General features: G+C 35.0%; 1 protein-coding gene and 1 long non-coding RNA gene across 3 annotated transcripts in view; both read right to left on the reverse strand.

Moving 5' to 3' along the window:
- LRPPRC (leucine rich pentatricopeptide repeat containing) overlaps positions 1 to 16,527 on the reverse strand; it is a 97,838-nt gene that overhangs the window by 64,518 nt on the left and 16,793 nt on the right. For both annotated transcript variants that reach the window (XM_075089049.1, XM_075089048.1), the window contains exons 9-15: positions 15,957 to 16,099; positions 15,568 to 15,673; positions 15,379 to 15,486; positions 9,490 to 9,608; positions 8,750 to 8,843; positions 5,427 to 5,496; positions 2,168 to 2,195 (exon numbers count right to left, since the gene is read on the reverse strand). In XM_075089049.1, coding sequence (XP_074945150.1) covers positions 2,168 to 2,195; positions 5,427 to 5,496; positions 8,750 to 8,843; positions 9,490 to 9,608; positions 15,379 to 15,486; positions 15,568 to 15,673; positions 15,957 to 16,099 — 668 coding nt within the window. The remainder of the gene's footprint in view (positions 1 to 2,167; positions 2,196 to 5,426; positions 5,497 to 8,749; positions 8,844 to 9,489; positions 9,609 to 15,378; positions 15,487 to 15,567; positions 15,674 to 15,956; positions 16,100 to 16,527) is intronic.
- On the reverse strand, positions 12,293 to 15,092 carry LOC142055290 (uncharacterized). The gene is made up of 2 exons (XR_012659886.1): positions 15,043 to 15,092; positions 12,293 to 12,353 (listed from the first exon to the last, which is right to left on the reverse strand). It is a non-coding gene; the product is annotated as an uncharacterized LOC142055290 (long non-coding RNA).

A 16,527-nucleotide genomic window follows, 5' to 3' on the forward strand; every position in this document is an offset into this window, starting at 1 on the left:
TAAAAAAAATATTACCTCAGAAAGCATTTCTGTTTGCATGGTAGTAAGACAGACACTCTAGTATTCTGTTTACGTATCATTCTACAGAAAGTTAGCTATCATAAGACATTGCTGAGAGCAAATATTAACCAGTGTCGATCCTGGAGATGCTACAATTTTGTTCCAATTTACTGAAAGGCTGAAATTGGCCCATAGAGCTTTTTAAAATTTATTTTGAAAGCAGCAAATACAAAAAGACAATAGAAGAAACGTGATTTATCATGCTCTGCTAGATTAAGGTAACCAGTACAGCTGTTTAATAAGTGCAGTTTTCAATGACAAAATATGTGTCCATAAAAATTAATTGCATTTGACTAAATTTAGCACACATTCCATCAGTCATACAAAATGAAGGAATATGTAGATTTTACTTCATCAGAGGAAAAGAAGCATTTATCCAGAAGTCCCCACATCCTACCTACAGATATTTTAACCTAAACTATATCGCTTTAAAAATCCATTGACAGTTCTTAAGGAAACCACATCAATCTTTAGTTAAAAACTGAGATTTTAAGTATGTCAAGAATTTTGCTTTATCTGCCATGACTCTACAATGCAATCTGAAAGAAGTTAGAGGGAGATGTATTCCCACTGTCAAAGCGCTGTGTTTTAAGTAATGACAAAAGAAAAGGAACCCCACCTTCAATAGTTAATGAAAATAGATAAAGCCAGAAAATACCAGATGTGCAATGGAATACTGTATCTATCACTTCTCATTCTACCAGCACAACGGACCCTGTGCGCAGTTAAACTACAGCTTTCTTCTGCCCTTTTGCCCTCGTCATCCTACGACAAATCAACACACAGAAGAACCTATAACTACAATAAAATCCAAGAAAGTCATGATAACACAGGTCTTCTGAATCAAATCTCAGAGAATGCCAAAAAGGATGGATTACAGAAAAAAATGACTGCGTGGTATTATTCCTAGTGCTAAGTATCTATTTCCCAAGTTAGCATTTCTAATTTTAGAAGGTTAAAACACGTATTTACTCATAAATTTAGCAAAGACAACAAAATGTGTCTTTCTTCCATTGCAGAGAAAAGCAGAGGTAACTCTAGATACTACTTCATGTGCAGACCACCATTACACCAGCCCTCTGACTGTCGTTCAAAATTAATTTCATAATGGGATTAGTAAGAGATCCCCTTTTCTCTCTTCCCACCCTCCCTTTTTATTTTTCAAATGCAAAAAAGGAAGGATAGAAGCAGAGGACAAAAACATCCTCTTACCATAATCTTCACACAACAGAAAATGGTAGTAAAATACAAAAAATTCTGTGCCTCACAAGTTGTACCTGATTTATATAATCATTCATCAGTAACATTCCAATTTACAATTTTCACTTCATTCCAAGGTTTCTTTGCAAAATCTAAAATATACTGCAAACCATGTGCTAGTTTACTAGTCAGCAGGTACAGTATTGAAGAAAAAGGACAAAAAACACAGTGCATCCCTTCCCAAATTCTGTAACCACATCCCAGGCAGTATCTGCCAACATCTCCTTTGCTCTAGTACTCTACAAAATTTATTGATCAAGTTACATTGCAGTGTCTTTCTAATGTAGCCCATACCAGGAGGGCAAGATGATCAGTCATTCCCCCTTGACTCCAGGTGATTTCTTTTATCTGGCTTTGCCTTCAATGTTTTAAGTTATACGACAGAAATTTAAAAATTCTAATTGTGTCTTATTATTTTTATTAGTAATAGTGTGGGGATAGAAAGACAGTTTAGGGAAGGCAGGAAAGGAAATTAAACAATGTCAGATTTTGTTCCAGAAGCTATATATACGTAACTATATGTATACATATATATGTATATACATATGTATGTATATATATGTAGCTATATATTACCTTCAGCTGTAACAACATTGATCTAGAAACTGGGAGTAGCATAAGCTACACTACATGGTAACACCACATTTGATTTTTCACAATTACACTTAACTGTCCAATTTGAAAACTCAATTTCATGCAGCTGTACAATCTGCCACTGACAGAATCTTGCTCAAATTAATCAGGTCTACAATTATCAGTCTCAGAATTCAGATTTACGGTAATGGATCATAAACATTCAGTGCCTAAAGAACTCAATTTTACTTACAGCATTCTTATCTCCACTTACCTTGCTCCAAAGATGTACATCATTTGAGCTGAAGAGGGCAGCAAAGGATAACAAATTAAAAGCAACAAAGTGATTTTACTCTTGTGTCTTTTTAAAAAAAATACAGATCGTTAACACTGAGGATCTTATTAAATTTTAAAAATAAAATTAAAATACAAGTATCACCATATGTTGTTTGACCCAACTTCACACAAAATCAGTATTGTACTTTTTACTATACTGCCTATGGTCATAGTTTCTGCTAAGTAACTTAAAATGACGCAGCAGTCCAAACAGATAAGTAAGAGTACAAAGAGTATATTTTAGTTTTATTTTTAATTCAATCTTTTAACATGTCCTAACTGCACTTTATTTTATACTTCACTCTACTTAGCTTTTCAAGAAAATAAGCTTCACTCAACAAGTCGCACTTTACATAGAAAACACTCAATATGTAAAATTTGCTAGAGTAAAAATCTAGACCCCTGTGCATTAAAATTAGATTTTTAGTATAGACAGGTAACTATAGGCAGCTATAAATGCATTCATACCAGGAAAAAAAAAAGTAATCAAATCTCTTACTTAAGGTATAATGTTTACTATAGTGAGATAGATAGATTAAAAGAAAAAAAAAAAAAAAAACAACACAAAACACAGAAGCGCTCTAATTTCTCCCCTCATAGAGCAAGACAGGACTTGATGGAGAGCCCCTCCCTGTACATCATCAGGTTACAGCCAAAGATCAAATGTTAACCATTTCACTGAAGTACCAAAGCCCCAACATATTAAAGCGTTAACTAGTTCATTGAATTATAAAAAACGTGACGTATTCCTATAATTTGCAGAACATCAAAATTTTGCCTAGAAGCTATAACTTTTCAACAACTATAAAGCAGCATTAACCTAGGCGAGGCTATGAAAACAAAGTCTTATGACCTTATTTTATCTTCCTACTTTCCTCTATGAGAATTATAAGATCTCAGTCTGAATAGCTGCATAGAAATTTGAAAGCATTCATAGAAGTTTAGGATTTTATTTAGGAGGTTTGCGCCTATGAAACTTTTTTCTTATTGTAAAACTGCCACTTGTATTTGTAAACGAGTCAAACGCAGGTCCACACGGGGGGGGGGGGAGAATAAATTCTATCTATGAGGTTAGTTAAGCTTTCTTGGGTGAGCTCACTCCACCACTGACAGCATGACAATGAACTGCAGATATCAAATGCATCAATTTCCTAAAGTACTTGACTCTAAAATAGTAATGGTACATCAGGTAGATAGAATGGGAATACTTTGAAGCAGTTACTAGAGAAAAGCAGCTTCAACAGAAATCTATAAAACAGTCTGCCACAGACATTGTTCCTGTGTCCCTGGTGTCCATACCCTGTACTTTTGTATGCCAGTCCTAAACTCCACTCATTTGAGACCTGCATTTAGTCATAAAATTTTGCTACGGTCTTTACAAAAGGTACAAATATTCTTTTCTTCTATCCTATCATACCCTCAAGCTTCATTTTCAGGCTGTTCTAGCTGTTAAGTTTAAAATAGAAAAGGAAACATGAATTGGCGTGCTTTCAGAAACAATATAAACGTGAAATTTGGGCAGAGCCAACCCTGTACATAGCTTCTGAAGCCAGGTAGCAAGAGGCAAATGAGAGCACTTAAGATTAAGAAACAGAAAAAAACCCTATGCCACACTTAAAAGTGGCCAGGAGAAGGGGGGAAACACTAAGCCGAAATTTAAAAACAAGCAAACAAACCAACCAACCACAAACAAACAAAAAAACCACCCCACCCCCCAAAACACACAAAATCCCCACCAAACAAAAAAGTACAGCACAACCCCCAAACCTTAATTTCCCTCACAATTCCGAAGTTTTAGCCCAAATGTCCAATAACTACTGAAATAACAACAGTAGTAATTGTTCCACCACTGAGGAGAGGAACTGGTTCACTTGGGGAGAGTATGATTCTTCAGCAGCTAGTTTACACAATACAAGTTGATAACATTTTAAAGATACTTTTAAATCCCATTCTGAACACCTGCACAGCTCTCCAGCGGTAGGGGTATTTCATGCTAGCATTGGTTATCTGTAGTAAACATTGGTATGACTTCCTTTCTAGTAGAAGTCCTACTTCAATTTAATATTTATGCTTACAGAGAGAAAATGTATTTCAAAAAACTGTTACTTTAATTAATACATCTGAAACAAATAATTCAGGGGCTGACTACTAAAAGGAACAGAAAAATACCCCTATTGAATCTGAACCATTTCTTCTCTTATCGCTTGGATGTCAAGGTCAGCTAGTGCCTAGTTACCAAATGCAATTTGAACACTGGTTTGCTTTTTCTCCTCCTTTTCCCATGGTAGAGCAGTATCAGCTAGATAGAATTTGGAGTTTACTAGGAAATTATTTGGTCATATTCACCTGGCATGTTTTACTAATACCCAGCCTAAACATAGTTATATCTCACAGCCATTACAAAATTTTAGGAAATAACTTTGTCAGCAAAATCAGCCTCCAGACTCTGGTCCCAAGTAATATTAAGTAACCTCTCTGGTTCCCAGTGACATAGGTATGCTGCAAAAAATAAAAAAACCCAAACCTCATTCACAGTCCTAAATGTTTGACTGGATCAAACAGTGAATGATAAAAGTGCTTGTTAACTCACATACACTTGCATAATCTTAAGACAACCCTGCAAGTTAGCAAGGAAGCCTCTTTCCAAAACAGGACCATATGGCTGTGAATATAAAGACATGGCAACGTAGCACAATACTAGGTGTTAAATGTGAGCATTTGGGAGTTTTATTAACCCAGAGAGAACATAAAACTATCAGATGTAGTAGAATATGCCTGGCTCCTACTGGTATTTCATCTTCATTAAGCACCAATTTACTACTCTAGGGAAATCTTACATTACCATAGCAGTTTATAAACAAAAAAAGTGATTAAAGATAAAACCCCAAATGTTTGCTATCCTGAGAATTTTATATACTGTTAAATACCAGAGAACAAACGAGATAAGTGGAGTTCTTTTTAATCTACTATACATAGTACTTAAAAGGTATGATTATATATAGCAGAGGCAAGGAAACCAGGGAGAGCAGAGGGGAACAAAGACAACCCTCAGATCTGCTACAGCTGGAACCGTACTTTTAAATTTTCAAATATGGCAGGGGGGAGGGAAGACTGCCCAAACTTGTGCTCAAGGCAAAAAAGAAAGGGAACTTTGCTGGTGGGTGGCGGGGAGAAAGGTATTCATGTAGCAACCTTACCTTTTAAAACCCAAAATGAGGCTGTTTCTAAACTGACGAATATCAATAGGAGGTGTGCTTGCTGAAGACACTGTAAATGAAAGAAATATTTCTAAATAGTCATTGTAAAAAAAATCCCTGAACTGCAAACAAGTCAGTAGGTCATGTAAACCAGGTGTCATTAGAAGAACGATTTCATTAGTTTAAGTAAATGCTGACAAACTTTTGTAAATCAAAATTTCAAATATCACGGTATTTGAAACAGTCCTCATTTTATCAAGGCAAAATCTACTCCATTTCAAAAGGGATCAAATATTCTAAAAGAGAGACTTTTCCTTCTTCATTGCCTTTAATGTCAATACTTAATACACCAGTCTTTTATACATATTAGTAATAGAAGTAAGCGCCTTATCTGTAAAAAAGGACAAGACCAAAGACAATATTATGTTTCATAAAGCAAAACAAAACAAAACAAAAAAATCCTAGTCAAGCAAACCTGAGATATTAGCACCGGAAGAAAAAAAGATCCATCACAGGCAAACAGTGTGCTAATAGTTTCAGACTGAACACTGTCTTAAAATAGGCTTTAAAATTTTGTCCCCTACTTTCTTTTTTAATTAAAAAAAACAAAAAACAAAAAACAAAAACCAGACCACTTCCATAGGTGTTTGGTTCTGCTGGTGTAAATTGCCTGACAAGAAAGAAGAAGTAGTTCCATCTAAAGTGCTATCCATCGAATTAAGGTAAACATAAGTGGAAAAAAGAGAAAGACACACAGTTCTAAGTGTTGATATTTAGAATATTGGTTGAACACAAAGCAAACTGGAAAATTACTTAACATCCCTGAGAGGTCCTTAAGAGTTATGCCCTATGCCATCATCTTTACATCATTTCTTGGCTAAATATTCTAAATCATTCTACCTTCTTCCTCTAGAATTGCTGTGTCTCATTCCAGCACCACAGTCCAGCAAAGAAATAAATGCATCTACTACTGTATTTTAAGTCCGGTATGAAGTTATCATCATCTGACTGCACTACCACAATAGAATTAACCCCTGTAAAAACCTGAATGCACTAGGCCCTTTCAGAAAGGGCTGCAATATGGTATAAAGCAGAAGAGAACTGAAATAAAAACACCAGCTCTATAGGAACCTGGGAAATAAAAGGCAGGAACAACATTATAAAACCAGTCCTTAGTCTAACTCCAGGCATTTAGAAAAGTAGAAGTTTTAAATGCTGGAACATTCATTTTAGTCAGAAAAATCTCAGATAAAGTCAGTTTCAAGAAACCCTCGATACAAATCCTCCTCTAGTGGTGTATTAAACTTTTTGCTCATAAAAAGACGAGCAGAAAAGCATCTTAGTATGCTCAGCTGCTGCTGACAATCGGCAACCTGGTTTCCTTAGCAACAAACAAGTCTGAGAAAATCAAGAGGCTGACAATGAAGTGGAATGGAACGGCATGATAAAGGGAAAAAGCGGCTCTCATGTACACAGCCTTCTGTGCCCAGATTCCTCAGCTGATGCTTCATAGTTTTCATCTTGTCAGCAGCAGAAATCTATACATTATAAGGTATGAGAAGCTGAATCAATACACCTAGATAGAAAACAGCATTAATAACCAACCTTTGCCTCCCCTGACTACACTGATGAGACAATCTTGAACTATTTTCCATACTGCATCTATTTTTCTCTTTGTAATACTGCAAAAGGAGCCAAGTAAAAAAAAAAATCAGCTGTTTAATATCTGCGCCTTATCATTACACAGGTGCTAATTAGATTTACTAGCATTCATTTCAGCGTGGTAAACTATTTAAGGGAGTACCTTCCTTTAAAGCTCAAGTTCAAAAGAAATTTTTTATGTCTCAATGAATTATTAACCCTACTCTTTGTAAACAGAAATACCACTACAAGATTTAAATTCAACACACAGACAACAGCTAAATAATACACTATGTGAGACTAATTTCATGACAGTAAGATAGAATGCAGCCTACTACATGTGCCTGTCTCATACTTTTGATACAATACACATTTAACACATACCAGACACGTGCATATTTGTGCCCTGTAACACATTAAAGCCTGACTATTTCAGTTAACCAAAATTAGTGTGCTGGGATAGGTCGACTTTTTCATGTAGGGAAAGGAGAAAAAAAACAAAACCAAACGTATTTCACTTTCCAGAAGAAATGTCATTGCTCTTAAGAACTATTCACCCTTTCAAAAAAATTTCGAAGTTATTTTAGGTACTTTGTTTTTCATGGTTAATGGTGTGGGGTTTTTTGTAATAAGAACAAAAAAATAAGGGCATAATGTAAGGTGACTCTTAAAGATTCACTAATTGATATATCTCCAATAAAAAATTTAAATTACTGATCAGTAACTACTCAACTTTCTTATTTTCAACACAATAGCTTCCCTGGGTCACAGTGTATAGGCTACATATATCTATATTTGTTAAATAAAACAGTTAATGACAATTGCAGCAAGAGACTGCTTAAGCTTTTCCCTGAACCTTGGACACACAAAACTGTTTAAAAATAAAGATATTTCTGTATCAGATTTAGTCCAAATTTAGGTGTTTTATTATTGTCTCAGTATTCAAGGCAAATAAAAACTCTATTTGTTTTAAATTTTGAAGAGAAACATATATTCCTACTTAACCAAGGAAATCATCCCATACCATACATTCAGTCAATGACGTATGTTAACTTTTGTAAGCACTGAGCATCAGAACAGTCTTTGGAGAAGACTCTTAAAATTAAAAGTGATTAATTCATGCTGTTACAACTTCATCACCTAATTAACCCATCAAATTTATACACATAAATTCCATGACCAGCAGATCAGCAGAGCACCCTCAGGTTAACATCAGTGCCGATCAGTTCTTTAAAGCTGGTTCTTTAAATTATTAATTCTGTAGTACTTCAGAGCGATATTGTTAGACTAGCATACTGTCATAATTGACGCTGCAAACAAAAACAATCCCCGCACTAACAACTTAACAGTCATTGTGGTACAAGGCAAATTGTTTCCTTAAACCCTGTAAGTACAAGAGGATCATAATGCTATCACAATCACAGCAAATATGTGATTTGTAAATATCTTACATGTGAATCTTATGGCCAGGTTCAATATAAAAAAATTATTTAACCATGATATGCTGCCCAGATTTGGTAGTTTCAAACAGTCTGACATCTCATCGCAGAGAACATCACATTATAAAAGCTTTGCTCAAGTTTCCCACATATTTTTAAACTTCATACATTAATACATGGGAACCTCAGCCTACGACCAATCAACACTACTGCCAGTTAACACGTAACATGAAAAATACTTACATAGAGAAAGAACATTGTTCAGTCTTCCATGTGCTGCTTCATATCTTAGTTCTGCTATAGAGAGTCCAACAGTTTCAAAGAGGCAGTCATTTTTCTAGAGATAAAACAATCAATCATTGGAAGTACACACAGAGAAGACCTTCTGATACTTTGTATTTTTAAACAATTCCTTCCCAAAGGATATTGGCATCCTTGTATGGATAGCTGCTGAGAACATAAAGGTGCTCTACAGAATCCTACATGGCTAGTCAGATAAGTTACTACTGACCAAAAATTATCCACCTTTTGTATTGAAATCGATTGCAAGAAACAAAAGTACCAAAGGCAGAAAGGGGGGACAGTTAAACTTAGTCTCCAATTCTGAATTCTTTAGCAAGTTTAAAAAAAAAAACAAAAAAAAACAAAAAAGAACCTCACTGAAACAATTGTAATACTTCTAAACCCCAGCAGAGGAGGACATCATTCATTTACTTAGTTTTCCACTTCAGGAAACAGAAAGCTAAGTCTTGAGCAAAATATTTTGGTTAGCTCTGAAAAGGATAAAGAAAAGCAGCAGGAAAACGACAGGGTAAACAAACCATCAGTGCAACAACTGTTTCTAAAGTAACCTAAATATTCTGACCAGGCTTCAAGATACCAAAGTTCATGTTTAGAGCACTGCTGGGATCTAAAGCCTTCATAGAGAACACAAAAACAAGCAACGCAATAGTAATTTTTATGAATTCTAAATGTAAACTCACCTTCAGCTCTGCACAGGCAGTTTCACTATCAGCAAAATTTTTAAAAACATAGTCTGTGTATGTTTCTGCATCAAGTTCCACTCCCAACTCGTGCATCACTTTGAGGACCTCAAAGATACCTACATCAAAACAAAATTGTTAAGGCTAAGCATTTAATAGAAATTAAAACCTGAGATTCAACATTTAAAAATAAGTTCCTTTTCAAAAAAAGAACTTGTCTCCTCCATTTCCCTCCTTGAAATTGCCATGCAAAATCCTGCATTTTTATTTTAGGTGTTAATAAAGGTCTTAATTGTGAAATTTAATATAAATTTACTAAATTTCCTATTCTGTGCTGTACTATCAAAAACATCAAACTCTTGGCTAGTTTGGAAGTTGCTATATACGAAGTTATCTTCCAATAGAGTGAATATATGACAGTTACTCTTACATTTGCAAAACATCTTTCAGATCCCTATATCAAAATGTCCATATTATTGTGCATAAAAATCAAATGTGAAATTTGGTGTAAGGTATATAATAAAATTCAAGATACAAATGCATTCTTTAATATAAAATACATTCTTAGCTTTGTTCCCAATATCCAACCCTGATCAGCAAGGCAAGCTTTCAAGATTTGTCTCTAGATTTGTTTGAAACTAATCAACCTATTTGTTTACAAAAATGTGACTTCTCTATCAACGTAATCAGCTTCAAATGGGAAGTTCAGAGAAGAGCTAGAGTCTCCCAAGCCCCAGTGAAGCTATGTTATAACTTTTTACAGGGTTCAGATCGATCCACCCAAGTAGAATGTAGAGATGCATTTGAAGGCAACAGATACCAAATCTTAGTAGTTCAGCAATTACAGTGTAGAGTATGTGTCATGCTTTTTAACTGTGCACACTCTTTCAATGTGCAGAAACTTCTCACAGTAACCCTAGCTAGCAAACTCTGAACCCCTGTCAAAACCGATACAGGCATTATCATTTTTTGCTGGTCTAAAAATGATTTGTCAGTTGCTACAGGACACCAGTACCAAACAGCATATGTTTTTTTCAACTTGCATTTCATACTTATTACTTTAAAAATGTAAAGTTTCCCAAAGTCCCTGCCTTTGCCCTGGAGTGCCACCTATGGAAAAGTGACACTTCCATGAATATTTTATGCAGTGCACTATGGTGCAAATAATCAAATGTGAATTCCCTTTGAGCACTTGAAAATACATGCAGGAAAGTCACACTAGATTAAAGTCGCATCATCTGTTTGAGTTTGCCTTAAAGAAAACACTGATTTTTGGCTCAGAATCTGCAAAAATATGAATAAAGAATTAATTACAGTAAGTCTTTCTTGATACCTTTCAAATTTTGACAGATAGTTTCTATTTCATGTTTTCAACTTCCCAGAAAATACATTAAGTCCTCTTACGGTGAAACTTTTTTAAAAAATAACTGTATCTGTATCTCTAGAAAGCAGTTTGAAGACCAACAACTAGATACCATAGTGAATAAAGTGTAATCTCAGGAGATTACTAGGGTACAGTTCCTGAGTAGGAAAGGGCACGTATAAAGATTAGAACACCAGCTCAACAGTGAGATGCAGATTCAGGAGGAGTACGAGTAACAATATTGCACATAGCCAAATCAATCTCAAACTTAAAAATGCTGCCACACATTTCTTCATTTCTAAGATGGCTAACGTACAACTTTTTTTGGGGGAATAAAAGATTAATGAAAACCAACACAGAATCCCACAATTTTGCATATGTTTTCTACCTCGCTGAGAGCAGAACTACTTTATTATCACATAAATATCTTTCACAATACAAAGCAATGAAACATTCCCACTTCAATCGTAATACTACAAAATTGTCAAAGACACGCATGAAATAGGATTTAAGCATTGTGCATGTGTACTTTTAGAAATTCTTTGCTCCTTTTATTGGAGGCTACACTAACATCATCTCTCTCCTCAAATCGAAGAGCAGACTAAGAGAGAGACACAGAAGTGCTGTCATGTTTATCTAGAGCACTGGCCTCCCAATCTTGGGAGAACACACCCCCAATATATGTATATTTATTTAGAAATTATATACATGTACTACTGTAGCGATATATTATGCACCTTATAAAACATACACAAAAATAGAAAGTAAAAAAGGATGAAATCATTATTTACTAACTGCCCACTCACACCCCAAAGGACTGCCTTGCCCACCCCACTTTGGAGACCACTGATCCAGAAGACTGAGTATGACTAAAACGCACAGTGAAGTCTTCCAGCCATCTCCCTGCTTGATCAAGAACAGGGTTTTGTGATCTTGGGCTGAGGTATGTAAGGACTGCAGGAGCTGAGTATCTGAAATCAAATAATTGAGTGAGTGGAAAGAGGACAGAATTAGGGAACAAAACACAGCTAAACTTCTGTTCTCCTTTTTGTCAATACTGGAAACAGTACTCGAACATCCCAACAGAACAGATTCCAGCCTCAACTCAGTATATCCAAGAAAAAATAAAGAAGAGATTAATTACAAGATGGTCATAATATTTCTGTGGTAGAGCAGAGCAACTTGCTGATTTTCAAAGAGTGAAAAGTGAGACTTGCATTTCGGTCCAGCTTTCATTTCCTAAATTTCTTCCAGTGAGTTCTGCCTTCTTCCTAAAGCAGTCTCATCAGAACAGGGGGGATTTCTAAGGCAGTTATGTACAGTTCTACGTGTAGAAGGGCACTAAAATTGGGCTTTAAGCAGCCTTCTAAGGACACAAAAAAATAAAACTCCAGTTCAAAAAGTGAGGTCACATTCCAGAAAACATCATCATATTTAACATATTTTTGCTGTGCTGTTTATTTCAGATGCACTCAGAAAGTTCTCTGCCAGGAAAGTCTGTCTACAAAACAAGATTTCAAGCAGTTACTTTGTGAAATCACCACCCATATTCCTCTCTGGACTCAGACTTTTATTTCCTGATTTCCCAAAGTAAAAATTGAACTACCATTCATTAAACATGCTATGTGCATATAACAACAGTTTAATAGAAAACAAAAAGTTAAATACACAACTGACTTTTTAAAACTCTCTTTAAAAATAACATGATTACACAAATATGAAGGAGAGCTATAAAATATTCAGTAACAAGTCAACCATTTCTGCTTATTTGTACTAGGCCCTCTTGTACACCAAAAGTGTGTAATCTGATACAAGAATCTCAGTGCCAATAACCGTTTCAGATCCACCACGTGTTGAACTTTTAAACTCTGCAAGCACTTTCCATTCCTAAAAGCCTAACAGTATTTACTTAGATAAACACTATGGAAATAAGTAATTATCAACTTATATAACAGATGCACATAAAAGCAAGAATGCCCCATCTGAAATTATTTGCCTGTGTAAAATGACTCAAAAGAGCTGTTTACTTTTCCAGGGTGGTTCAGTTCTCTCCAGTATATTTAAAAATGGCCTTGCTTAGTTGCACTCCTCTTAGCCACCACTTCACTGCTACTTTTCTTTCAAACTCAGTTCCATAATATGGAAGTTCAGGGGTTTCCTTTGATATCCAGTGTCAGCTTTTGTTATAATAAAAACTAGATAAACGTATAATTAAACACTGCTACTAGTTAAATAATCATCTGGGTCACATCATACAGACTGATTCAGACATTTGTACCCTGCAGTTCTAGGCAGGTTGTTGCCTATATTCTGTGTTCTTAATGAATATTTAGTCCACTGTCTACATCCTATGAGATTTTCAATAGTTTTGCCTCAAAGTTCTTTTCCATTTTCAGCCATACCTATACAGAAATGCAAATCAGGCCAGGCGTTACTACTTTGTAGAGAAAAGAATTATTACCTCATTTTTTGGTATGAGATGTAATACAGTGTCTATCTATACTTTTATTCACACAGCTCTTATTTTTTGCTGTTAGAAAGCACCATGCTGTTCATTTACTATCTGCTGTCACCTTTAGGATCTCACTGCAGCATTATTTTTTGCTCTATTATTTCTATGAAACAATTTCAGGTTTGGTGGCTTCCCCTCCCCAACCCCCCATTTACTTTCCTTCAAGCTTATTGGTTGTATTTTTAGACAGTAGATCTCATTTACTCATTGTTTTTTTATTAAATTTCAAAACTGAATGTGAGCTTACACACGGGAAAGAATGAGACAACTTGTTTTACTGCAGCAAGAAAAATTCCACTGATTCTTCGCTGCAGAAGAAATTGCTTAGATATCTTATGTATTTTAAGAATTGCAAAATCACTGACTTTTGTAGGTATGCGCAGCAGTAACATTCCAACTTGACACTTCAGACTCTGAGACTAAGTACCACGTGTTTACAAATCCATGGTACTATGATACAGCCATGCAGAAGTTTACGTATCCAATGCCTTTGTAGACAGAAAAAGAAAGGCTCTCTAGAAAAATGGCAAAAATCTGGGGTTCCTTCATCAGTTTTCTTCTCAATTTGCTTGCATGACTTCCAGCAGGAACTACTAGGCAAAGCATAGTTAATTTCTAGAGTAGGGTTCCAAATTAAGGCATCTTCTGACCTTGCCAAAGACCAAAGGAGATATGAAAACTGAAGTTTCTCTCAACAGTCAGATATTGCTTCAGTTTTGGGAGCTAAGACTAAATCTAAATATACTTCTGACATATCTTGTAGTTGTGTTATTGAGGTGAAATTTGCCATGGAGAAACAGAAAGCATGTTTTTTCAGTAGGCAGCACCCACACAGAAGTATGACACTGATTTCAATTTACTTATTTTTGGCAACATTGTACTTCAAGTAAGTCACAAAGGACCCAACTAAAACAACGTTGAGAGACTTAAAATATCATAGAACTTTCAAGCATTTGAAAACCTGGGAGAAGATAAACTTGGGAAGTTGTCTAGCAGAAACAGAGCCTAAGGAGTTAATAAAAACTGAATATTGTTTTCACAAAGGCTTTTTCAAAAAGACTTGAGACATTTTATAGCCAGAAACAATTAGGGAATACTTGTTTCAGCATTTCTTCCAAACTGGAATGTGACTGTATATTTAAGATAAAATTGCGATATGAAGAGTCTGCTAAAAGCACTTTTTTTTTGTTTGTGCATTTTGTTTGTCACCCAGTGTCACACTAACAACTCTGCATCTCATTCTAAAGCACATTATACTGTGAGATAAGATGAAAAAGACAGTTTTTTGTTTCCCCAAGGGGGAAGTACTTCTGTTAAAAGCATCTTTTTACAATACCATTCTTTCTGAATTACCAATAACGCAAACCAAAGAATTAGATACTGTACTCTAAAATTTAATATTTGTTCAATTCTTATTCATATCCTGTAGACATCCCCATGTGTAACAGGGGAAAGTATGCTAAATGCTTAAACCTACTTAAGAAACCCAAAGATTGAGCATTTCTGTCCTTCAATCAGTATGCTGTCAGGTCAGGTTCACACATTCAGCAATGTAAGTTCTCCTGCAGTTTTTAATATTGTAACAAAACTCACGTTTGGCTTATCAGCTACATAATAAGTTGCCTTGAAAAAAGGATTGGGTTTGCAGTCCAAGAGAGCTATTATAACATAACCTTACTTCTAAATTCTTCTCTCAGCTTTCAGTTTCTTCGAGAGCAAACTCTGTAAAAGGTAATGAGCAGCAAAAAGAACCAGTGGAAGGCAGAATGAATGTGAAGAGTTAAAAAGATAATTAAACACTCTGTCACATTTGTAGACCTGCACCATGATTAAGTAAGAAAGGAGGTTTTAAAAAAAGTCTTTCTGAAGCAAAAATTGTTTGCGACAAAGGAAGACATGCAGCAATGTGTCTGTTTACTTTCAAGAGTCCGCTGAATCTCACAGGAATGTTTTAATAAAGATTTGTGCACTAGGATTGCAATAAAGCTAGAGGAGCATTCATCAGATAACTGACCTTTAAGATTCTTCTCTTTCTGGAACCCAACTAGCAATGGCCAGGAATAGTGAGGTCTCAGCGGTAAGCCTTCCTCTTTCATTATCTTCATCACATCAATGGCCAAGGCTGAAAACATTCAAAAGATAATTAAACAGTGACCAAGTACTTTAAATAAGCATATGTAAAATAACTAAGTCAGCAGAGTACCTGATCTGTTGGTCTCCAAAGCGCAACGCAAAACAAACTGTAATGGTGCCGAGTGCATTTTTGCTTCTTTTAACTCACTACAAAATTGCTTCAGCTTATTCACAGGCTGCAAAGAATTTCATAAATTAACATATTTTTCAATTTCTCAAATTGTTAAGAATGTCAGATTCTTCTAATGTTTAGGAAATGGATGTTACATATGCCAAACACGATTCCTTTGTGAATTTCAATTTACTATGCAAAATTATATTAAATACTAAAATCCTTCTTTTATTCTTTAAGAACTGTGCAAAAAAGCTACCAGTTTTCCACCTTCACAGCTGCATTACACTCAATAAATATGCTGTTATTAGTATATTAAGAAAAAAAAGTATTACTATTCTGCATACCATATCTCTATTTACACAGTGTTGTAAGAAGAAGCTACCCTGGTCCACATTATCACGTGATAAATGGTTAAGAGACTTCAAAATATGGAAACTTATATCTTCGAAGCCATGAGTTATCAGTGTCAAACACAGGTTCATTGCATCTAGCAATGGAAAAAACAGAGAAGAGCAAAATTAAAAAAGTGCATATAATTATTTTCACATTAAACTACTAAAATTAGTAAAAGCTAGGAAAGTAAATGTTTTACAAGTATCATTCGCATAGTTTTAAACATGATAAACCAATCAAATTTGGGGCTACCTTTTTCAGATTTATTTTTATCAATGAAATTCACTTTTCCTATTAGAAGACCATGCCAAAACATTACAGAAGCATCACCACTGCAGCAAGACAGAAGGATACTAAATAAGAGAAATGCATTTAGAGACATGTCAAAAAAGAAAAAATGGATGAAGTATAATTAACAGTTATCAATCAGATTACACATTCCAGGATCCAAAAGTTACTTCAACTGTAGATAAAAAAAAAAAATATATATATTCAGTGTTTAGTCTCCCTTTTTATGATATT

Source organism: Phalacrocorax aristotelis, chromosome 3, assembly GCF_949628215.1.
Source record: "Phalacrocorax aristotelis chromosome 3, bGulAri2.1, whole genome shotgun sequence".
NCBI classification, from domain to species: domain Eukaryota; kingdom Metazoa; phylum Chordata; class Aves; order Suliformes; family Phalacrocoracidae; genus Phalacrocorax; species Phalacrocorax aristotelis.